Source organism: Panthera tigris, chromosome E1, assembly GCF_018350195.1.
Source record: "Panthera tigris isolate Pti1 chromosome E1, P.tigris_Pti1_mat1.1, whole genome shotgun sequence".
NCBI classification, from domain to species: Eukaryota; Metazoa; Chordata; class Mammalia; order Carnivora; family Felidae; genus Panthera; species Panthera tigris.
Window position 1 is genome coordinate 368,408 of NC_056673.1, and position 25,127 is coordinate 393,534.

A 25,127-nucleotide genomic window follows, 5' to 3' on the forward strand; every position below is an offset into this window, starting at 1 on the left:
GGGGCGCCTGGGTGGCTCAGTCGGTTAAGCGTCCGACTTCGGCTCAGGTCACGATCTCACGGTCCGCGAGTTCGAGCCCCGCGTCGGGCTCTGGGCTGATGGCTCAGAGCCTGGAGCCTGCTTCCGATTCTGTGTCTCCCTCTCTCTCTGCCCCTCCGCCGTTCATGCTCTGTCTCTCTCTGTCTCAAAAATAAATAAACGTTAAAAAAAAAAAAGAAAGAAAGAAATGAAAACTATCATTTCATGATAAAAGCCACACCGCATCAGGAAGTCACTATAATCGGAAACGTCGTGTGTATGATGACAAGGCCCAAAATATATGAAGAAAAATGGACAGAACGGAAGGGAGACCTTGACAACCCTGAAATCACAGGAGCTGCTAACACCCGCCTTCTCGGGACAGACAGAAGTAGACACAAAAGAAAAGAAAACATACAGAAGGTCTGAACAGTATTCCCAAACACCCCGATCTAACAGACGCGTGCAGAACACTATCTACCAGCATCTCAGAGTACAATTCCTGCTCAAGTTCACTTACAGTCACCACACAGCCCATGTGCTGAGCCATAAAACAAGTCCCAGTAAGTTTAAGAGGATCAAAATCATATCAAGTATGTTGTCTGACAATAACAGAATTAGAAATCAGTCATGATGAAGTATGCAGGAAAACCAAAATATCTGGAAGTCAAACAACATACTTCCAAATAACTCACAGGTCAAAAAAAAAAAAAAAAAATCACAAAGACAATGAGAACACAGCCTGAACTAAATCACAATGTATCAGAATTTGCAGAATGCAGCTAGAACGGTGCTTAGAGGGAACTGTGGAGCTTTTAAATCCTTACATCAGAAAAGAGATAAAGAATAAATGTTCTAAGGCTCTACCTTAAGAAACTAGGGGGAAAAAAAAAGAATAAAGTAAGTCCAGAGTATGTAGAAGGAAGGAAAAGGCAAAAATTAAAAATACAGGAAACAGACAAAAGAGAAAATTAATGAAGCCAAAAGTTGATTCTGTGAAAAGATCAATAAACTGGCAGACTTCTAAATAGACTGATCAAGGAAAAAAAAATGGAGAGAACATAAATCACCAATACCAGCAACGAAACCAGTCACCACTGCTATCCACATTTATTTATTTATTTTTTTTTTAACGTTTATTTACTTTTGAGACAGAGAGAGACAGAGCATGAACAGGGGAGGGGCAGAGAGAGAGGGAGACACAGAATCTGAAACGGGCTCCAGGCTCTGAGCGGTCAGCACAGAGCCCGACGCGGGGCTCGAACCCACGGACCGTGAGATCATGACCTGAGCTGAAGTCGGACGCTTAACTGACCAAGCCACCCAGGCACCCCATCCACATTAAGAGGATAAGAGGAGAAAGCTGCAAAGTCCACAACTTGGACGACAGTACAGGGACCACAAGGGATGTGGACCAGGGATGCAAGTTTGCTACATTAACTGCATAAAGGAGAAAAACTATAGAATCATTTCAGTAGATTAAAAAAAAAAAAAAAAAAAAGTGACAAAATTCAAATCCAAGTCCTAGAATATCTCAAACCACTAGGAATCCTCAAATTTATAAAGCACATCTATGAAAACCCAACAATTAAGTTACATGCAGCGATGAAAGACCTCATTGCTTCCCTCTGAGATCAGACACAAGGCAAGAATGCTCGCTTCCAGGCAAATAACTTGTATCCAGATTACATACAGAATGCTTACAATTCAAAACTGAGAAGACAACCCAATTTTTAAAAGGGCAAAAGAGGGGCGCCTGGGTGGCTCAGTCAGTTGAGCGTCCGACTTCGGCTCAGGTCACGATCTCACGGTTCGTGAGTTCCAGCCCCGCGTCAGGCTCTGTGCTGACAGCTCGGAGCCTGGAGCTGCTTCTGATTCTGTGCCTCCCTCTCTCTCTGCCCCTCCCCCATTCATGCTCTGTCTCGGAAATAAACACTAAAACTATATTTTTTAATAAAAATAAAATAAAAGGGCCAAAGAGGTGAACCAAACTGACAAAGAAGACACACAAATGGTCAATAACACGTGAGATAATGTCCTCAGAGAAATGTAAAATAAAACCACAATGCACTCCACATCCCTTTGTGTGGTGAACATTATAAACAAGAAACAACCTGCCTAAGGGTCAGTAAGGACTTGGAGCCACCAGAACTCTTACACACAATGCTGATGGGGTGTGGATGATACCTCCGTTCCCAGAATGGGTGGGTTGTTTCCTAAAATCAAACAGTCACTCCTAAGTATCTGCCCAAGAGGGACAAACACGAGTGCCTACACAAAGACACACAATTGAGCATACTGATCTTTGTAACAGCCAAACGTAGGTAAATCGAACAACACATTGTGGTGTGTGCACACGTGCAATACTATTCAGCAGTGATAAGGAACGAACGACGGAAACCATAACATGTGGAGATTCCGGACGAATCTCTCAATCTTTAAGCTGGGGGAATGAAGCCACCTGACTCTTGGTTTTGACTCAGGTCATGATCTTGAGGTTCATGAGACTGAGCCCCGCATCTGGCTCGACGCTGCCCCCGTGGAGCCTGCTTGGGATTCTCCCTCTCTCTCAGCCCCTCCCCTGCTCATGTGTGTGCCCGCGCACTCTCAAGATAAATAAATAAACTTAAAAAAAAGATCCTATATATTCCATTCTGTTTTTACAAAAGTTTAGAAAACGCAAGCCAATCGCAGTGCCTGGGTGGCTCAGCTGGTTGCGAGTCTGACTTTGGCTCAGCTTATGATCTCACGGTTCACGAATTCCAGCCCCAAATGGGGCTCTCTGCTGTCAGTATGGAGCCTGCTCCAGATCCTGCTTTGGATTCTCTGTCCCCCTCCCACCCTGCTCCTCCCCAGCATGCGCTCTTGGTCTCTCTCTCTCTCAAAAATAAATACACGTTAAAAAAAAAAAAAGAAAAGAAAAGAAAAGAAAAGAAAATGCAAGCTAATCTACAATGAATGGAAGCCAATAGGTGGTTGGCTGGGGATGTGGATGGAAAAAGGATGGATTAAAAAGACACAAGAAGAACTTTCAGGGAGGTGAAAATGTTTGTCATTCCATTGCTGACAGTTTCACAATTCTATCAAAAGTAATCAACCTGTACACTTTTAAGGTGGGCAGTTTATTTCACGCCCTTTACACCTCCATGAAGTTGGAAGCAAAAGAAAGCCAAAGTGAGAGGCGGCAAGGCACTGTGGTTACCGGTGTGGATTCTGAGCCAAGCCGAATGGGTTTCCAACCGCGGCCCGCACACTTAGTACCGTGCGTGCGGCTGGTGTGCGTTATTCAGCGTCGCCGTGCTTCGGTTTCTGTCTGTGAGATGCAGGCACACGACGGTGCTCACGCACGATGCCACCCTGCAGGTACGGGCGCGAATGCGGGCCGGGCGCGAATGCGGGCCGGGCGCGAGGGGCTCTACGGCCACACCGAAGTCCCTACGCCTCAGTGCGGCTGTGGTGACATGGAGACTATCCGTTGGCAGTGCAAGCTGGTAGAGCTGCTCTGGAGCGCAGTACGGAGGTTCCTCAAAAGGTTCAACGCAGAACTACCCTGCGGCCCAGCCATTACATTTAGGTATTTATGCAAGGGCTGCAGGTGTGCTGCTTCGAAGGGGCACATGCACCCCAATGTTTACAGCAGCACTACTGACAAGAGCCGAAGTCTGGAAAGAGCCCAAGTGTCCACCGATGGATGATGGATAAAGAAGGTGTTGTGTATACACATACAATGGAGTACTACTCAGCAATCAGAAAGAATGAAATCTTGCCATTTGGAACTGGAAGGTATTATGCTAAGCGAAATGAGTCGGTCAGAGAAAGACAAATATCATACGACTTCACTCATAGGAGGACTTTAAGAGACAAAACAGATGAACATAAGGGAAGGGACACAAAAATAATCGAAAAACAGGGAGGGGGACAAAACAGAAGAGACTCATAAATAGGGGGAACAAACTGAGGGTGACTGGAGGGGTTGTGGGAGGGGGGATGGGCTCAATGGGGGAGGGGCATCAAGGAATCTACTCCTGAAACCACTGTTGCACCAAATGCTAACTAACTTGGACGTAAACTAAAAAAAAAAAAAAAAAAGCCCTATTCACAGGGACTAGAATCAGGAAGGGCCAGTGTATTTGAGTCTACCTGACGATGGGTGAGGGAACAAGACGTCTCCCCTCAGGGAGCAGCCCTCACCCCCAAATGGAAAATGCATAAAGAACAAGGACGGTGCTATGCATTCCTGACATAACGTCATAAAATAATTTAAAAAGCCAGGTTTGTGCCATTTATGATTTTAATTACGTCTTTAAAAATGCTACTGAGAGGGGCGCCTGGGTGGCTCAGTCGGTTAAGCGTCCGACTTCGGCTCAGGTCACGATCTCGCGGTCTGTGAGTTCGAGCCCCGCGTCGGGCTCTGGGCTGATGGCTCAGAGCCTGGAGCCTGCTTCCGATTCTGTGTCTCCCTCTCTCTCTGCCCCTCCACCGTTCATGCTCTGTCTCTCTCTGTCTCAAAAATAAATAAATGTTAAAAAAAAAATTTTTTTTTAAGTGCTACTGACAGCAAAATTTGCTGAAAAACTACAGGGAGAATAAAAAGGTTTACTTTAATCATTACAAAAAAAAAAAAAAAAGACTATTTGAAACAAACACACAAAGTTAGCAGAACCAAGAGTTAGAAAAACACAAAAGCAACACGAGGGTTGGGTAAGGGGATATAACCACAGATAAAACAGATTTTCTGAGGCTCTAAGAGATCTCTGGCAAGAGCCCACCAGGCCGTGTGCTCTCCTGCCCACACAGCAGCTAATTTCTCTGAAAGACCCAAGAGGAAGTCAGGACGCCTTCCCCAAGCCTGTCTCTCAAGTAACGTGTTGTCACTTTGCCACAACCTTGGTCAGCCATTTAGCTTGGTCAGCCTAAACCAGGGGGAGGGGAATTAGGATCCCACCTTTTTTTTTTTTTAATTTTTAAAATTTTATTTTGAAGTCATCTCTACCCAACGTGTGGCACGACACAACCCCGCAATCAGGCCTCACCTGCTCCACTGGCCCAGCCGGCCTGGTGCCCCGGACGCCGCTTCTCCAGGGAGGAATATCAAATAATTTATGGACATACTTTAAAACCACCATGGGTATCGTCTGAAGGAGCGCCCTAATACTGCGACAGAGCCACCAGGAAGGAAACTGTGGTTCACAGGGTGTCCAGCACATGCTAAGCACTGCCGTCCTTCTCCTGAAACAGAACGGCACGCGGGGGCCCTGGGGGTCGGCTGAGGGCCCCTGCGAGCCTCGCGCAGAGCCTGGGGCCCGGTGCACGCGCCACGGCACGGGGCCGCCTCCCGCCCAGCTCGCCCAGCCAGACCGAACCGGAGGGAGGAGGATGCCTTCTGGTTTCTGGACGGCTTGTGACCCTGGACACACCCCAGGCCAGCTGAGCGACTCCCCATAAACACTGACGCTAGGGAAACACAAGGTCATTGCTACAGAAAGCACGCAGGAAACTCTGTCTTCAAAACGGCCGATCCAATGCACTGGGGCCTCTCACAGTGTGAGCTGAGCGGCTGCGAGCCAGTCGCTTTGCCAGAAACAAACCGTGTTACTTCACAAAGCTCTTCCTCCTGGTCCTGAGATTCGTTACACCATGTTAGCTACTGGTTACAGTCTTTCTCTTTCGAGTTGATCAATCAGTACCTTTACCAAGTCAGTATCTTTATACTTCAAAAAACAAAGAAAGAAAAAGTAAATCTGTACCCTTTTATCTTTGTATTTTGACATAATTTCAGACTAACAGAAAAGTTACAGAGTTCGCGGACACACGTTGCCGTCTCCCCCTTGTCCTGACATCTTATGTACTCATAGTACAATAATCAAAACCAGGTAATTAGGAATGATACAATATTGTTACCTAATTACAGACCTTTACAAATCTTGCCAATTTCCCCATTAGTGTCCTTCTTATGGTTCAGAATCCACACTGCATTTCATTGTCTCCTTGTCCTCCAATCTGTAACAGATTCTTACCTTGTCTTTCATCACCTTAACAGATTTGAGGTACCCGGGCCAGTTATTTTGTGGAATGTTCCTCGACTTGGCTTTGTCTGATACTCTCTCACAGTTCCACTGAGGTTATGTGTTTACGGCAAATCCTACAGAAATCATTGTGCCTTTATGAGCACATCGTGCCAGGCACAAAACCTTGTACTCTTTGGAACAAGGCATGAGTCAAGAAAACTCATATATCCAAACATCTTTTAAATACTTAGCATTTAATGCCCTACTGTATCTTCACCAACACGTGCTGAAATTCTTACCGTGATTCACACAAGTCAAGTGCTTGCTTTGAATTTTAAGAACTACCAATTACACAAGCACTTCAAAAGAAAATGTGAGCTCAGAAAGTCCACCTAAGAACGTCAGTTCCACGCCGAGTACGAATTTAATTTTGTTCGCTGCCGTATCCCTAGCACCTTGAAAAGTGTCTGCCCTCTGCGATACGGATGAAATCATTTTGAAGAAACAAAACACCAGTAAGTTCGTAAAATGATTTTATCAACTCCTTTAGTGTGGAAAAGTTCAACCACAAAAACACCGCCTGCTTGCTATTTACGCACGTGTTTACAAGAGCCTACGCCCAGTCTCCCTCAAACTGCCGGCCAGCCGCACAGGGTTAGCACCTCAGGTACCGCACAACACACAGGCTTCGGGGGCACTGGCTGCTGCCTATAAGCTGATTCGGGCGACCGGACGCATGCCCCGCCCAGGCCACGCAGCAGGACTGCTGGGCAAAACACACACGTGAACACGAACCAGTCCACCCACACCTCCACCTCCTTGGAACCCACCCCCAGGACACGCTTCATGGATAAACCGTGTGTAGAAAGTCACGATGACACAGGCTTAACTGTCAGCTGTCCTGGCAAGTGCCTCATCTACCAAAGCTCTTGACAGCTGACTGCATAGCAGGGACCAAACTAGGCTTACGGTTTATAACAGGAAGGAAGGAGTCCAGGGACCTTTACTAAACCTCTTCTAACCTCCTGATTCTCAGTGATGCAATCTTGTGGTCAGTCGCTGAGTTACAGCTGCTCTTAAACGTTACGATGTACGAAAAAAGGAAAAGCAAAATTTTAAATGTAAAATTTTATTTAAAATTTAAAATTTAAAAGTCTGCATTAGGCTTCTTATAACTTAATGCAATTTTCTGCGTTTTTACATAGTTTTGTTTGTTCTGGAAAGCAGTCATATCTCATTTTCCCACGCTTACTCATTTGGTTCCATTCAGCACTTCATGATGACACGTGAAACTACGATCAACACTTACGCTGTCTGAATTACCGAAGGCAGAATCCATCTGACAAAGTCAGATGATGAGGTTAAAAGAAAGTAAGACTGTTCTACAGCTCAGCTGTTTTCCAAAACTATCAGAGTCATTTATAATGTGACTGGCCATGTGCAAGGGTACCAATTTCACAAGCTCAAGCTATCGGGATCATCAATTTTTGATAATGTTTTGATAGATACCAAAAGATGGCAACTTGTTCTGAACTTTTCTTCTACCCAAGTTGAGTATTGCCCATATCATGTACTTTCTTCTGGTCTTTGTAAATTATCTGGTCATGTGATTAAGATCCTATCATGCATCTTGTAAAGAACACTTCATGATCTAATGGGCTTCAAAAGTTATCCACAGCTCTGTTATATATGGGATCAAAGAGCTATGGCCTCAGAGAAAAGCTCTCTGCACAGAGATTTCAATCGCACGATCCTTCCAGTGAAGACCATTTCCCAAGCAGATGTGTTGTCACAGGCACAAATGCACACGGCCATGTGTACACACACACAGATCTGTGTGTGTCTGCAACTCTGAACTACGGACCTCAGATTAAACCCTAGAAATGACCCTGCAGAGACAGAGTTCACTCACAGTGGAGAAGCACGAGCACCTGCTCCCCTAAACCCTTGAGGTAAATGTCCACTTAACCTCTGAGCACTGCTCACGTGTCAGCCCCTCGGACACCTTCCTTGTCGGCCCGCGCTGGTCTTCTCTACCTCAGACAAAGCAATTAACACCCTGCCCTGGCCTCGAACGATCCATTTCCACAGGACGAGGACTCTGTTACAACCATCTCAGTGTTCTGGCACTGCTGGGCAAACAGTACCTTCTGAACCGGCAAACGAAGACGTAATTCAGAATTTTCACACGGCCAATCACTTCTGCAAGTGATTCATCATCTTACTGCCTGGGTATCTCCTTACCATGTGTTATAATTCTCATGACTATTAATAACAGACTGAAATGTAAAATTTCCTTTTTTTTTTTTTAAAGCAGTTAGGTAAATACTAAATGAAAATGCAATTCTGAAGTAAACTTCTGAAAATGATTTTTTTAAAGTCTTCTCACCACATGTACCGAAATTCTAAGCAACGTAACGTGGCATAAAACAATGAAATCGAACGTTAAAAAGCTCAGTGCACCAGTTCAAATTCTGAAGCCTAATGGTCACCCTTCAGTGTTAGAGAAAGACAACCCCTGTTTTCTGGAGTAACTCTTAATTCTGAGTCCAAATCCTGAACATCAGGAAAAGTACCTGGCAACAAGGATTAAATTTTAAGCAACTGAACACCAGGACTTTTTCTAGGAGTGGGAGAAAAATGTTTTTCTGCACATACTCCCATATTTATAATATTATATGAAAAGAATTTCTGGACAGATATTTATATTTTATAAATTGTAAGAATATTGCAGATACTCAAATATTTACAATTTATTAGTCAAGTATTAAGCAGAAGTATTTAAGTCCAACCCACTGATTCACTATTTAACTAGTTCACAGTCGCCATCAATCGATAAGAAAAGTTTTCTCCTCTCAGGGCACCGAGGTGGCTCGTCAGTTGAACGTCCGACTCTTGATGTCGGCTCAGGTCGTGATCTCACGGTTCCGGAGACAGAACCCCGTGTCAGGCTCTGTGCTGACAGTGTGGAGCCTGCTTGGGATTCTCTCTCTCCCTCTCTCTTTCAAAATAAAAAAATAACCATGAAACGGTTAAAAAAAAAAAAACACACAAAACCCTGTGGTTAAAAAAAGGTTTTCTACTTTCATTAAACCACGATTTCAAAATGACACACATCATCTTCTGCCAACAGTTCTCGTGCTGGTGGTTTTAAGCCCTGAGCAGGCCAGAGGCTCACCTGACAGGTCCAGCTCCTCGGTGGAAGACAGGCTGGCCAGACTCCAGCTGTCACTGCGGGCCGCCAGGACGAACTTGTGAGCATTGATGTGCTTGCCCCCAACCTTTATCTTCAGATCGCTGATGACACAAAAAGAAAGACGTCATCATAGTTACATACAGCTGGGATTCACAAATGATAAACGTATGGGTACTGACCGCTCAACATATATCTGCAAATAGAATCACGGCAAAGTTATTTCTCTGTGTTAGCACTGAATTCTAATGGGTCATGTTTACACTATCTTGCTAGACACGTTTTAGATTTCTAACTTCTGGTTTCAGTTCACATGGGATGTTCTGCTTCAAAGACATTCCCTAATGTGATTCTCAGGGCGGTGAACCTACCAGTTAAACAGGATCATTAATGTTCGGCGAACATAGAAGAGGTTTCACACAGACCAGATCAAGACGGGTCTTCAGGGAGAGAAGGACGGAAAGCACGAACACTGTGCAGAAGCCCTGGAGACCAGGGGGCTGCACGCAGTGTGGCACCAGCCCACAATCGAGGTTGTGCAGCAAAACCACAAACAAATTGGCTTTGACAAAGCAGTCAAGGATATGAGGCCCACTGTCTACATTCCTGTCCTCCACAGAAACATTCAGACCCATTACTGGACATTTTCACTCAACCATTTATAAAGAAATGGGGTAGGAGAAACCTTTTCTCCAAACACGTTTCCATATTTATGACAAGCCATTACATGCAATAGACCTTTCCAAACAGTTAACATGTCTGACTCTGAAATGCCAACTGCTGAGGGAGGAAAGCGTCTGGCCATTTAACAAATTCCTAAGGATGACCCGCTGGGGCTGACACGAGAATGTGCCATATGGTTTCATTCGCGGCAATCCGAAGTCCTTAATCATCATCATTCTGTGTATTCACATGTTCTTTTATTTTCATACTCCCTTCCAAAAATGCATTAGATTGGGAATCTTTAGAAACTAAATACAGGGGCGCCTGGGTGGCTCAGTCAGTTAAGCGTCCGACTTCGACTCAGGTCACAATCTCGCGGTCCGCTAGTTCGAGCCCCGCGTCGGGCTCTGGGCTGATGGCTCAGAGCCTGGAGCCTGCTTCCGATTCTGTGTTCCCCTCTCTCTCTGCCCCTCCCCCGTTCATGCTGTGTCTCTCTCTGTCTCAAAAATAAATAAACGTTAAAAAAAAAAAATTAAAAAAAAAAAAAGAAACTAAATACAAAAATTACTATATTTAAAAAAAAATCTAAGGGCATCTGGGTGGCTCAGTCACTTGAGCGTCTGAGTCTTGATTTCCGCTCAGGTCATGATTTCACAGTTCATGAGGTCGAGCCCTGAGTTGCGCTCTGTGCTCAAAGTAGAGCCTGCTTAAGGTTTTCTCTCCCTCTCCCTCCACACCTCCCCTACCTGTATATGCTCTCTCAAAATAAATAAACATAAAAAAAGAGTGACAAAACTACTTAATGAGGAATGAAAAGTCTTTTAAAAAATAGTAAAATAAATATCTATTATAGGAACGAACGCATCCACTTAAAAGGAAATCCAAGCAGAATACTGTTTCTACATAACGCGTGACGCAGACAGTTTACTCCATAAGCGCTGTGTCTAGAACGTATCTATGGTGATGTAAGCATGTCAGCAACTGTAGTTCTAAGACCAAGCTGCAACTCATCACGTTAGACCAGAAAAATAGGATACTCAATATTTCAAATTATTACAAACTACTGTTAGCACCAAACACTGTTAATCAATAAATAAAAAAAGAAATGGAATTGATATTTTATTTAAGACAGAACAAATCTGGGGCGCCTGGGAGGCTCAGTCGGTTGAGTGTCCGACTTCAGCTCAGGTCATGATCTCATGAACGGTTCGTGAGTTCAAGCCCCGCGTTGGGCTCTGTGCTGACAGCTGAGGAGCCAACTTTGGATCCTCTGTCCCTCTCTGTCTGTCCCTCCCCAGCTAGTGCTCTCTCTCTCAAAAATAAATGAACATTAAAAAAATACTTTTAGATAGAACAAATCACATCCTGTGATAAAATTTCTAAAATTTAATGAAAACAGGAAGCTGTTTACAAAGCACAAACAATTTTTAAGCTCTAAATTCATGTATAAAGTATTAAATTCCATTAACTTAAATGAAGACTGTTTCCTGTCTTAGCCACAAAATTATAAAAATGAATGTTTCTATATATTCATGAATATCAGGTCAAATTGTTTTCTCTCTTGTAGTCTAACATGCCAAAGGGAAATCCAGACAAGGGTTTCACTATAATTTCTAATAATAACAATTTCTAAAAACGCAATTCAAAAATGGAAGACGGCTAACTTTCTGAGCACTCTACACAGAAACAATTAGGAGGCCAGTAATTTTTTTTAAATTTTCATTCCAATCAAAGCGCATTTCCTTGTAAAATACAAATGTTGTTGCTAAAGAGGCATAAAGAGTTTCTCAAACACATTAACGGAAAAAACTGTAAGCTTGATCTAAAAGAAGGGTATGGTAAGTAACGACATATGATCATTTTTAACTATCTTAAGGGGCAAAAGCCTTCTCCTGAACTTAAGTAAAAATAAACGTACCAATTTCTTCCACATTTCTCAATTTAAACACTTGTTAATACCTACTCTTTAATCACTCCACTTACTGAGATGCACCAAAATACTATTCAAAGTGGGGGGGTGGGGGGAGTGCCTGAGTGGCTCAGTCGGTTGAGCGCCTGACTCTGGATCTCAGCCCAGGTCTTGATCTCAGGGTCATGAGTTCAAGGAAGGCCTGCAATGGGCTCCACGCTGGGCGTGAAACCTACTTTAAAAATATATATATTTAAATACAACAAAATGTTCGTTTATAGGACAAAGTTTTTGTGGGGTTTTTTTTGGGTTTTTTTCTTCTTATTTTGGTAAAAGAGCATCATCTGCTTTAGAAACGGATTTTCCAATTTCAGGCATCCCATCTCAAAAGCTCAAGTCCTTTCTGAAAGCGCTGTTCCCCATCTGGTATCCGGCCCGCACCAGGTAAGGGACAGGCTCTCGAAGCCCAGGAGAGGCCCATTGGAGCCTTGACCAGGCTCACTCTCACGGTCTCCCAGAGGGACCACAGGATAGTGGTACCCTCCGTGGGTGAGTGAGAGAAAGCGAATGATGGGAGTTGTGAGGGAAGAGCCTCGGGGCAGGGGACACACACGTGCACCAGAAATAGGTCAGGCTTCCCGGTGCCAGCAGAAACACGGCTTTGTCTTGTCCACGGAAAAAAGAGGGGAAGAAAAGAGACAATGAACGAATGATATTTTACAAGTAGTGACATCCGTTCAATTTAAAGGGCTGTCCTTCCCTCAGAGTACACACGTCCTATCTTTTCGGCATTTAGTTTTTCTCTGTCTTATAAACGAGTGATACGGAAGATAGCGACTCTGGATTCTGATCAGTTTTAAATGCCCTAACCTATTTTGGAATTTCCCGAAGGCTTAGCTAAGTCCGGTTTTCCATTCCCGCTGCCGCCACTCCAACCCGGCCCATCTTCATTTCTGGTCTGCAGTCCGCACAACATTCCCACCGCACCCCTGCGCCCTTCTCTTCACAGTTCTCTCTACACGATGTTACCAGGTTCGTCTTCCCGAAACACCACCTCGGCTCTGGAGGCCTGACAGCCAAGTGCCTGCTCCTCACTTCCTAGAGGCTCAAGTCCAAATCTCTCCCCTTGGCCTCCCAGCGCAAACCACCCAACTTCCCCGCCTCCTCCAGGGCCTGACATGTGACGTGTACCCAAGACGGCACCCCCCCGCCCCCGTCCTCTAAATCCTGCACACGTGGCCATGTCCCCGCCTGTTCTCAGCCTCCCTCGACCAGCAACATCACTGTCTCCATCTACTGAGTCCTGCCCAGCCTCTGACATTTACCCCAAAACCTACTTCATAACAACAGCTAACGACTGAGCGCTTACTAGGTGCCAGAACCTGGTCTGAGGGCTTTAACACACGTACTCACTAACTGAACCCTCGCAACACTACTGTATGCAGCAGTATGCCCATTATACAGATCAGGAGCCTGAAGCCTGTCACACACAGCTGAGCTTCTAACGCAGGCCGTGTGGCTCCAGGTCCCCCCTCGACCATCGTGCTACCCTGCCCGCTGGTTCCAAGCCGCCTTCTTTGATTCTCCCGAGACAAAGTGACCTTTCCCCTCGGAACCCCCGGACATGCGGGCTAATCCCCGTCTGCATCGGCAGTGCTATCCGCGATTTGCACGCTCCGTGCCGGAGCTAAGGAGGAAATAAAGGCAGCAGGATCTTTCCCCAAAGAGCTTACATCCCAGGGGCCAGAGGTCTGCTAGTATCCTGGCTGGAGAGACACGAACTTGGGAAGAGCGTCGGGAAGAGGAGAGGTGACGCAGTGGCCCGGGGAACCCGGGGCAGGGCCGTGTGTCCAGGGGCTCACCTGTACCGCTCCTGCTCGCACAGGTCGGCCACGATGGCCAGCAGGCGGCTGATGAAGGACTCACCGCCGCTCCCGCCGTTCGCCTGCGCGGCCAAGAGGGTGCATCTCTTCTCCGTCTCCGCCAACTTCTTCTGCAGCTTCACGTACTCCTGCCGGAGAAGCATCAAGTGCTTCTCCAACTTGGCCACCTCCTCTGCAAGGGAGACAGAGATCCCCGTTTACCGTGGCAGGCGCGAAGCCAACAGTACTCACGAAGCTCTCCCCGCACAGAGAGGATGCGGCAAGGTGACAATGTCTTAGCGATGCTCCTTCAGGACCCGGGATGGCTTTGTTTATGGTGGCACTGTGTCCCCGGGCCAGGAAGACCCTCCCAGTCCAGGGCTTTCTCTTCTCGGTTTCTCTGAAGACCAAGAGCCAATAAATGACAAGGAACAGACGCACACAAGACGCTAACAGGTACCTGGCCTGCAGACCCTTTACCGTAAAGCCAGAGGTCTCAAGGAAAGATTGTCAGCATCACCTAGGACACTTTTCAAACCACTACAGTGAAACTTGATTTTTATACGTCACGCGTTCTACAAGCTCTACGTGAGCTCTCTCGCACAAGCTGCAGGACCGCCCCCCGAGGGCAGCACTGTCACAAGCCACACTGCGCAGGTCACAGAGACACTGAGAGTTTGCCCGTGGTCCTGAGGCTGGTGAGGTGTGGGGCTGGGTAAGAGCCCAGGGCCAGTGTTAGCCGCTCCCCCGCACGACCCGACACCCCCTCCTTCAGGAAGGAAGCGGGGCAGTCATAATGGTCCGGATAGAAGCGAGTCCCACTCCATAGGCGTGCTGGGGCGCACTGAACAGGTGGAGAACCACTGCACTGGGTTCATTAAGCTCAACAAATATTTGCCGAGTGACCACCAGGTCCTAAAGACTGCGCAATGGTGAGCAAATTCACACACATCTTTCCTCAGAGCTTTGAGTTGCTGGGGGAAGTAAACTTTTGTAATCATAATGACCATGCTAACAATCAAGAACTCCAGGGAGCCCTAGAAGGAAAGAACAGAGGTGTGAGAACCTGTGACCAATTTAACTTAGGATGCAGGGAGGATTCTCGGACCAAGTACACAGTCAGGAAACCTCCCTCCTTCGTTTCCTGGCTCTGAGCCTCGGTGGGGTTCACAGCACCGTGCCAATCGGCACCTCTATAAATCCGGGTCTCAGCCACGGAACCACAGGGCTGCCGGCCCCCTTCTCTGGGCCTCGGCGCCTTCAGCCCTCTGCTCTCACCAGGCACTGCCCTCGAGCCCACCGTCCCCCCAGCCCACTTCACTCTCAGGCGGGCCCCTTACCAGCAATTCTTCCCAGGGACGAAGTACCTCCGCCCTGCCCAAGTAGGGTCCCCCCCCCCCGATGACGAACTCCAAACCCATCACGGCGCTCAGATCCTCTGCTGTAGCATCAACCTCCCTTCTCTGCAAGTTCAGTCCCTTTCAACTGGGTCCTTCTCCTCAGCACAGAAGCCCGTGCAAGACTCTATTAAGACAAAGCCGTCCTTCCGCCTCCGCCCTCTGTCCCCAGGTGCCATTCGCCACTTCCTCACCCCAAGTCCCCAGGCATCCTGCCCTGTCCCCACCACTCCCTTGACAGTCGTCTCACCGATGACCTAACTGCCAAATCCAACAGACACTTGCCATGATTCTCATCCTGTCCACCCCACCTCTCTGCGACCTCTGTTGTGACTGCAACACCCCACCTTCTCTCCAGTTGTGTTCTCGGCCTTTCCCAGGCTTCTCTGCCTCCCTCCCACCGCTGACCACCGATGCTCCCTGGGGATCTACCGCGACCCTCTTCTCAACTGTACACCCTCCCGAGGCAGCTCCACCAGGTCAGGGTCTGCGGCTGACGCCACAGTCTAAGTGCCAGTGATCCACAGACCCACCCCCATAGTTCTTTTCTTAGCTTCCTCCGTCCATCTGCCTACCAGACATTGCTCGCTAGTGGCCCAGAGGGGCCTCCAGTTAACTATGCCCAGAACAAAACGCGAAGCAAATTTGCTCTGCCTTTGTACTGTCCCTACACTAATCACAACACCACCGTGCAGCCTTTCATCTGAAGGAGAAATGCGGGAGTAATCCTAAACGTCTCCCCCTCAGTCACATGGCCCCAACCCTACCCCAACTCCAAAATCAGCTCCCCCCTGGGGTGCCTGGGTGGCTCAGGCGGTTAAGCATCTGACTCTTGGTTTAGCTCAGGTCATGATCTCACAGTTTGTGAGTTCGAGCCCCACATCAGGCTCCAAGCTAACAGAGCAGAGCCTGCTTGGTTTTTTTTTTTTTTTTCTCTCTCTCTCTGCCCCTCTCTCGAAATAAATAAATAGACTTAAAAAAAATCATCTTTCCCTGGGAAAGACCCTGGAACCCTACAGGTCATCTCTATCCCCACCCCCACTATGACTAAATTCAGGCTCTCGCTCGTCATATCTGATCTCCAATGTGAACAGAGTCACCACCGCATCCCAGAGCCTATCACAGGGCCTGATACAGAAAGGCTCACTAAATGTTTGATCAATTCAGTTTTATAAAAGAGGATTCCTTTCCTCTCTTCAACTTCATCCCTTCCCCACCTGCTGCCTAAAAGCTAATTCTTTATAACATGGAAACCATCAAAAACTGGTTCAAAAACACAAGTGTCGTTAAATAAGCTAAGTGTGGTACTTGACTCTGAAGTTATTGTGCAACTAACGTTTCCAAAGAAATATGTAACTCAAAATGTGCATCCTCAAAGATGAATATATTAACAGAAAAAAGGCACTGAAACTAAGCGAATTTTATCATTCCAATTTTTATTGTAAATATTCACATGTATGAGGAGTAAAAGACAATACGAAACACGAGCAGATCTCACTGAGACGCGGGATTACCGCCTCCTCCGCACACTTCAGGTATTCTAGAACAAACGTGTTCTGCTTTCATAATTAGAACAAGTATTTTCAGAGAAATCTGTACAAATGTTAACAGACTATCTTCTTCACGTACAAAGTAGGAAACATTTTCTTCTCTCCCAGAAGTTCCACATTTACACACATGCCTGGAGTCGCAAAGCTGGGTGTGAGTCTCAGATGTGATCACTATTCCTGGAGAAACAAAGCAGCAGACACCTGCAAGATGGAAATACGCCTCTGGCTGCCGAACTGCTCAGGGCGCTCGTGAGCTGCGTGTCGGATGAGGGTCCCTGTAAATAACACTTCGTCCCAAAACACTACAGTCATTTGGCCTACGCGTATTGAAACAAAATACTGCTTTAAAAGCCAACGGCTAAAGGAAAGCGGCACTTACAACGATCCTATTGCAACACGGCAATGATCTCAGCAAGCAGCATTTACAAGTACACAAACCCGCGTAGGCAGGACTCTGTTTTATGCTTTTATTCTGGTGTGACGAAGGTACAGTCACTGATTTTGAAGAGTCCTTCACGGTGACTTAGACTAAACAAACCAAGAATTGCAATTATTTACCTCAAAGGGGGAAGTATGTAGCGCAAAGCAGTAAGATATTAAATTTCATGTAAGGTACGCAATTTATACTCTTTTCTGCAGAGAAGGAAATAGAAAAGCTGGCATGAATTTCCAGGTGTGTTAAGACAAAGCGTAAAAGGACGCACCATTAAGTAAGAGTCACAGAAAATTCTGTTCACTGTCGCCACTGGTAGAACACGAACCTATGGCGTCAGAGGCCACGGTATGGTCACCGCTGAAGGAACAGTAGGAGGGCAGTCACTGCAGGGAACATGGGGGCCTCTGGGGTGCTGGTAACATCCTCGACAAGTTAGTAGTTAAATGCACATTTGATTTTGAGAATTCACTGAGTTCTACAATTAGGATTTGCTCTTTTCCGCATATACCCTACGCTTCAATTAAAAAGTTAAAACCGAACTGATACACGCCCATAGTGGGCTCTGGAGTCAAACTGATAGGGGTCCAAATCATTTCAGCAACGCGCCACGGGGCGGTGGGCAAGTTCATCACTCAGAGCTTCGGTCTATCCATACGCTGGGGGAGGGACTCAATCGCAAGGCAGGTGGCTGGCACAAGCACCAGAGTCGCCAGCACGTCCCCACCTGCCTGCACAGTCACATAATCACTGGACAAACAGTTTAAAACATTTTAACAGTTTACACACTGTATTTTGAGTCATGAAAAGCAGAAAGGAATGCAAATGTTTTACTGGGAACTAAAACTGATCAATGAAAGTCATGGCAAATGCACAGGACATCATGAGAAGTGTGAAGTGACAAAAGGAAAACCAGACGACTGAACACAAATACCAACGAGCTACTTTAAATACTGTGTCCCCTCAGACAGCAAGTCTGTACTGACGATTCCGACACCAAAAAGCAAAGCCTAACATTCTTTAAAAAGCATCACTAGTGGGCACCTGGGTGGCTCAGCTGGTTGAGCGTCTGACTCTTGGTTTTGGCTGAGGTCATGGTCCCATGGTTTGTGAGTTCAAGTCCCATATCGGGCTCTGTGCTGCTGACAGCTCGGAGCGTGCTTGGGATTGATTGATTGATTGATTGATTCTCTCTCTCACTCTCGCTCTCTCTGCCCCTGCTGTGCTGTGTGCTCAAAATAAAGAAATAAACTTAAAAAAAAAAAAAAAGCTATTATTCACTTGGAAGAGGTGCAAGTTAGGCTGTGCTCTAAACAAAATTCTCAAAAAGGCAACTCCTGACTCATAACAGTAGCACAAAGTCAGTGGGGTCGACAGGGACCAACCTAGAAACAGCAGCAGAAGTGCCACCCCTTAGAGATAAACATGTGAGAGCACAAAGTAGTCTGGGGAGCAGGACTGTGGGGCAGAACTTTTTTTTTTTTTTTTAACGTTGACTTATATTTGAGAGAGAGAGCGAGAGAGGGAGAGAGCACACATACGAGAGGGGAGGGGCAGAGACAGAGAATCCCACGCAGGGTCTGTGCTGTCAGAGCAGAGCCTGACTCGGGGCTCGAATCCATGAACCATGAGATCATGACTTGAACCGAAATCAAGAGCCGGACACTTGACCGACTGAGCCACCTATGTGCCCCAGAACTTGTTTTTTGTTATAAATCACGTAATATTTGAGTGTTAAATCTATGCGCACTTATGAAACAAAATATATTGTTTTATGCACATTTTAAGGATTAGGTACCCCTAATACCCAAGGATAAGGGTTTTTGTGGATCACAAAACTTTCTGGTGGGAAGGAGCCTTAAGACCACATCTCTAAGGGGCGCCTGGGTGGCTCAGTCGGTTAAGCGTCCGACTTCGGCTCAGGTCATGATCTCACGGTCCGTGGGTTCGAGCCCCGCGTCGGGCTCTGTGCTGACAGCTCGGAGCCTGGAGCCTGCTTTACATTCTGTGTCCCTCTTTCTCTCTCCTCCCCTGCTCATGCTCTGTCTCTCTCTCAAAAAATAAACATTAAAAAATTTTTAAAAATTAAAAAATAAAATACAGAGATTGTCAGCATTTAAAAAGAAACAGAAAACAGGGGCGCCTGGGTGACTTAGTCGGTTAAGCGTCCAACTTCAGCTCAGGTCATGATCTCACGGTCTGTGAGTTCAAGCCCCGCGTCAGGCTCTGTGCTGACGGCTCAGAGCCTGGAGCCTGCTTCCGATTCTGTGTCGCCCTCTCTCTCTGCCCCTCCGCCGTTCATGCTCTGTCTCTCTCTGTCTCAAAAATAAATAAACGTTAAAAAAAAAAAAAAAAAAAAAAGACCACATCTTTGAGTTCAGCTCCCACACGATACACATGAGGGGCAGAAGTGGCAAAGCCAGCAGCAGAAGCCCACCCGCCCCGCCTCCCAGGCTCTGCCCGATGACATCATCCCAGGCTGTCTGCAAGAGCCAGAGCTCGAACTACGCAGGAGATGGGGGCGGGGGGGGGGGGGGGGAGCGCTGCCCCCGTACGGGAGCGACTGCCCTGGAGAGAGGGTTGAGCAGCCAGCAAGTAGCTGCCCAAGTCGCACGCACACAGACTGCTGTAGGAATACTACTGGTAAGATACAAGGCCCGCTGAATCGCACTGTTCTGATCATTCACTGACCTGTTCGGGGATTTTCACCCTGAATAAGACAGCTGCGTCACGTGTCTCACCTGTTAAAACGGGCAAAGCGCCCAGGTAGCACCAGTGCCAAGGTAACACTGTCCTGGCGCTCTGACAGGGGTACAAGCAGATCACGAAGCAAGAGTCCCTGGCTTAAGCGAGAGCAAGGGAAGAAGTCCCAGAAAAGGGGTGTTTTACTCGAAGTCGAGCCTGCAAGCGTCTGTAGCATACTGGGTGCAGAGAATGCAAGGAAGAGGCTTCGGTCTCCTACTTTCTTGGTCAGAGTCTCCTTCTAAACCACTCTCGGGCAACAGGTTTGTAGGACAGACAGGGTACTTGGCTCCGCCAGCCTCCGCCTGAGCTCCCTGGAGAGGGTGGCTACCTCGCCCTGCTAGTTCCATCTGGTGGTTACAGTCCCATGTCACCTGCCTGAAAGACGGGGCGGCCTGGGCCTGCGGACGGCTGACCCTTCCTTCGCAGAGCGCACGGACCCTGTCACCTGCCACACAGTATCCCCAAGAGCAGCAACTTCCCGGACCACGGCATCAGGAAACAACCGTGTTTCTGTTTCACCGGACTAGCAATCTGCAAGTATGTACGAAGCGCCTACTCCGTGCTAAGCACGATAGCACATCGGGAACTGCCTCTTGGAGAGTTCTGGAAAGGCAGTCTCACTTGTGCCTCTTCCAGACAATGCAGCACCGGCACAGGACCGACAAGGGACTCAGACCAGAGGGGCAAAAACTAATGAGTCACCGAGAATCCGGACACTGGGGGGGAATGATGAGGACATCTGTCTTTAAGAGGAGAAAGGTGCTGATGCCTTTTCTAACGCGTAGATGAGGAGGTCATAAAAGTTCCACTCCAATCATTTTCTCAAGGAATCCCTGTAAATTTCTTTGGGTATCAGTTACCCACACACAATTCCACAATCTACAGCAACAGCCCTAATCTCTCTCCAGAACTGCTGACACAGGGACGCCTGGGTGGCTCAGTCGGTTGAGCGTCCAACTTCGGCTCAGGTCATGATCTCATGGTTCGTGAGTTTGAGCCCCGTGTCCAGCTCACAGCTGTCAGCCTGTTGGCACAGGGCCCCCTTTGGATCCTCTCTCTTCCCCTCCCCTGCTTACACCCCCCCCCCAAAAAATAAATAAATACTCAAAAAAAAAAAAAGAATTGTTGATACAAAAATCCTGGCTGCCTGGACACTCACACGAGACATAAAGATTATAAGCAGAGAAGAGGCAAGATTAAAAAAGGGCTACAGAGGGACTTAGGGCTCTTCTTCGCAATATCACAGATGCTCCCCTGCCCAGAATCTTCTGCAGGGACACCACGCCACAAGCACACCCATCAGTGGTATCACAAGCAGCACACCATTTCTTAGTAACGGCCAAGACGTCATTCCGTGGAAACACTGTCTGCCTGCACACGATGCAAATGTGTCCTCGGAGGGCCACCAAGCCGTGAGAGTTCTCGCAGGAAGAAGCGGAAGATCAGCACTCTGAGCAATGACGAAGAGAGCACAGTGCAAGGCTGAGGGCACAGGCTCTGGGGCAGGACTAACCGGTCCCACACTTTCTACTTGGGACGCCTTAGCCACACGCCTCATTCTTACCTGTACGTATGTCGTGACCACTGTAACGACCCCAGATGAGTCCGCCCTGCAATGTGTGGTCAGCAAACACTTTGCTGCTGTTACGATCCTTAGAAAGGCACCACAGCACAGTCCTCATGAGCACGGACGACTGAGCTGCAGCCCCAGCCTGCCCACCTGCTGGCCGTGTGACCTTGGACGGTTACTACTCTCTGCACTTTGGTTTTCTTGGTAGAAATCAGAATAATAATAGTATCTCAGAGTTTTGCCAAAGAGAAATCAAGTCACGCTGAATCTTTTAGAACAGTGTCTGGTTGAAAGGTTTACTATCTACTTCTGATTCATCACGTGGCTGCTTTCAGGAGAAGTTCCTTCCTTCCTCCAACTTTTCCTTTCAAAAAATAAGCCTAGAAATGTACGTAACACATAATGGTTTCACCAACGGAGCTATGCTAAGTACCGGTGAAGGCTGTCAGCAGCTTGCATTATAATTTTATGTTTCTGTCCAGAAAATAAGCACCCATCTGCTCTGTACAGTCTGAGGTCAGGCATCTCGATGAGCTTTCTGACAGTTCATCAGTCTTGACTTAATCAAAAATGCTTGTGACGAAAAAATCTGCATTGACGATGAAGAGCCTAAAATAATTATATGTATGCGTGTGTGTGTGTGCGCGTGTGTATTTAATCAGCAAAGTCATGGGACAGTCAGAAAAGAAAACAGCATTGGTCCGTGTAAGACTCTTCTTCTGAGTCAGAACTTGGCAAACTCTCGGTGAAGGACCAGACACTATGTTAGGCTCTGTGGCCGTATGATCTCTGGGGCAATTACTCGACTCCATTGTTGTAATACAAAAGCACAAATGAACAAGCATGGCTGTTCTCCCTGAATTTGTTTATGGACACGGAAAATGGAATGTCCTCTAATTTTCACATGCCATGAGATAGTCTTTTGAGTTTTTTCTTCAGCCATTAAAAATATCCATTCATTTTCATCCATTCATTCATTCTTAGTTCAAGGACTGTCCAAAAAGCTATCATCTCAGGTCAGATTTGGCAAAGAGGCCACAGTTTACCAACCCCTGTTCTGGACGACTTCGAAAGAATTAGTACATCAAAATGGTGCCCAGAACCAAATGAAGAGAAGAAAGCATTAATCTGTCCCAAAGCCTAGAAGTCTACGTCCTCTGACCTCCCCTGACCAAGCCCTGAACCATGATGACAGCACCTTTCTCAAGACACCCCGCTCTGCAGGCTCACCTCCCACCCTCAAAAACACGCTCTCCTAGCCCATCCCAAACACACTTTGCCACACTCTGGACTGAATGCGCCAATTTCTGAAGAGTCTGCCTGACTCACTGCCTCCTCCTGTACCTCCCCAATCTTCTGACATGCGGCTTCTGCCCACACACCCCTGCACGGAAGCAGTCCCAGTCGGAATGACAGAGTCACCCATCTCAACGACCTCTTCCTTATTGTCATCCTTCAAGGTTCTCCACCTGTCTGCAGCGTCCGACTCTCAGTCAGCCCATTCTTCCTGGAACCCTTCTGTTCCGGCTCCCTACCCGGCACTCCACGTCTCCCTACCTTTCTTACCTTCTAGTCCGACTACCTACTCGCGCTGTAGGAAGCAGTCCTACAGGGTTCAGACCCAGAACTAAACTTTCCTTCCTAAAGGTCTCATGCACACTCACATTTTACTGTCACCTCCCTGTAAATGGCCCCAGATATCTGCACTGCTCCACTGGAAGACAACCTACCGGTACTAGAAAGTCAGCAAGCCCAAAATCCAACCTAACATCTTCCTCAAATCAAACTCCTCTTCCTACTTCCATTTCAACCGTTATCCAGACTTGAAATCCCTGAGCTACCTATATATAAAGTCTGATAATCCACTTATAATAGAATAAGTGCATATAAACTACCTAGAGATAAATTCAACAAAAACAGATGCAAGACCTGCGCACCGAAACCTACAAAACGTTGCTGACAGAAATTAAGTAACCCTGAATGAACGGAGAGCTATACCATGCTCACGGAGCAGAAGGTTCAGTGTTGTTAAGACGTCAGCTCTCCCCAAACCGATCTACCCTCCGACACCATCCCGATAAAAATTTCGGCAGAGATTTTGGTAGACCATAATAAGACGATTCTAAAACTTGCATGGAAACACAAAGTGCCCAGAGTAGCCAAAACAACTTGCAGGGGTGGACGGGGTAAGACAGGTGCAGCACTTCCGTGACTTGAATTCACGACTTGCCACGTGCCTGCAGTGGCTGGGACATCGTACCGGCATCAGGACATTCAGGGCAGCAGGCGGCCTGGACAGGTGGTTTGACAACCGTGCCACGGACTTCAGAAGGGAACGAGGAGAGGCCACGGGACAGCCACAACCGAGCATCCATTCAGAACAACTGGACACCTCTTGCACACCACACTATGCAGAAGTCAACTCACCTAAACGCGAGGGTTGAAAGTATAAAACCTCTACACTAAAAAACAGAAAAATAACATTAGTGAGCTCAGATGAGGCACGGATTTCTTAAAATGGTAAAAAGAATTAACGATGGGAAGAAAAAATAAACTGGACTTTACAAAATCTTTACCGCTGTTCTTTGAACATACAGAAAATGAATAGAAAGCCGCAGACCGGCAGAAGATACCTGGGTAGTGTATTCCAACAAAGGACTTGTACTCAGACTGTGTGAAGAACTCTTACAACCCACTAAAATAGAACAACTCAATAAAAAAGGACTACAGATTTGAACACTTCACCGAAGAAGACAAACACACACATAAAACGACGCGCACCACGAGTCAGGAAAGAAACGCACATTAAACTCACACTGACGTGCTGCTGTGCACCCACCAGGCGGCTACAATGAAAGTGTCGGCAGAGGCGGGAGAGGTGAGAACGCACAACGGCACAGCCGCTTTGCAAGAGTCCCACGGGTTCTCAGAAAGTTAATCATACGCTTGTCTTGTGACCCAGCGGCTCCACTCCCAGGTTAAGTTCCCAAGAGAAATGAGAACATGTCCCCACAAACAGGGAAGAACTCAAGTGTCTAGCTGGCGAATGGACACAAACACACTACGGAAATGTAACGGAATACCACGCTTCCACGAGGAGACGCAGACCACGGACTCGTACCACCTCGAAAGCAGCGTGCCGAGTTCAAGAAGCCAGACCAAAGACGACAGGCCACAGAATTCCAGAGGGAGGTGGAGACAAGGCGAGCCACAGGGACAGAAAGCAGGCCAGTGGTTGCCGGAGGCCCAGGAATGGAGTGGATTAAAGCAGCCCAAGGAACTTTGTCAAGTTGCAGGAATGTTCTGCATCAGGACTGCAGGGTTGGTGCCACTACCAGAAATATCTGTTCACTGACAAGTTAAAACTGGTGACTTTTACCGTTTGTCGATCATGCCTTCATAAAACTAACCACACTCTCCCTCCGGGATGCACCCTGACACGCTTCTTTCTGCACACCATCACACCAACGTTTCCCGGAGGCCTGCATCATTCACACACACGTAACCACCACCCTTGTCACACCTCCCTCATCACCGCTCCACACACAGCCACCGATCTTCCAGCCCAACAATTTCAGCCGGTTCTCCACCGGCGACAAAGGTACAAGCTTCCCTCTGGGGCATTCCGGCTCCTCTAAGAAGCTTCTGGAGGGCAGGACGTGTCTTGCTCATCTTTGCATTCTGCTTTGTACAGCTCTGCTATTCACACTAATCCAGCAGTACGCTGAACGGTGTGGCACGGTCTCTGAGCTTTCAGAAAGCGCACACGAATGGAGAAA

At 47.2% G+C, this 25,127-nt stretch overlaps 1 protein-coding gene across 5 annotated transcripts in view; it reads right to left on the reverse strand.

Annotated features, from left to right (window-relative positions):
• The window catches only part of ANKFY1 (ankyrin repeat and FYVE domain containing 1), an 80,548-nt gene that overhangs the window by 46,539 nt on the left and 8,882 nt on the right, over positions 1–25,127 (reverse strand). For 3 of the 5 annotated variants that reach the window (XR_006210934.1, XM_042965375.1, XM_042965379.1), the window contains exons 2-3: positions 13,654–13,846; positions 9,205–9,323 (exon numbers count right to left, since the gene is read on the reverse strand). Coding sequence is in view for 4 of the 5 variants with exons in the window: in XM_042965375.1 (XP_042821309.1) it covers positions 9,205–9,323; positions 13,654–13,846 (312 nt within the window). In the remaining variant the exon portion in view is untranslated. Of the gene's footprint in view, positions 1–9,204; positions 9,324–13,653; positions 13,847–14,113; positions 14,209–14,993; positions 15,186–25,127 lie in introns of those variants that run through there. The other 2 variants (XM_042965377.1, XM_042965376.1) reach the window with 2 other exon arrangements.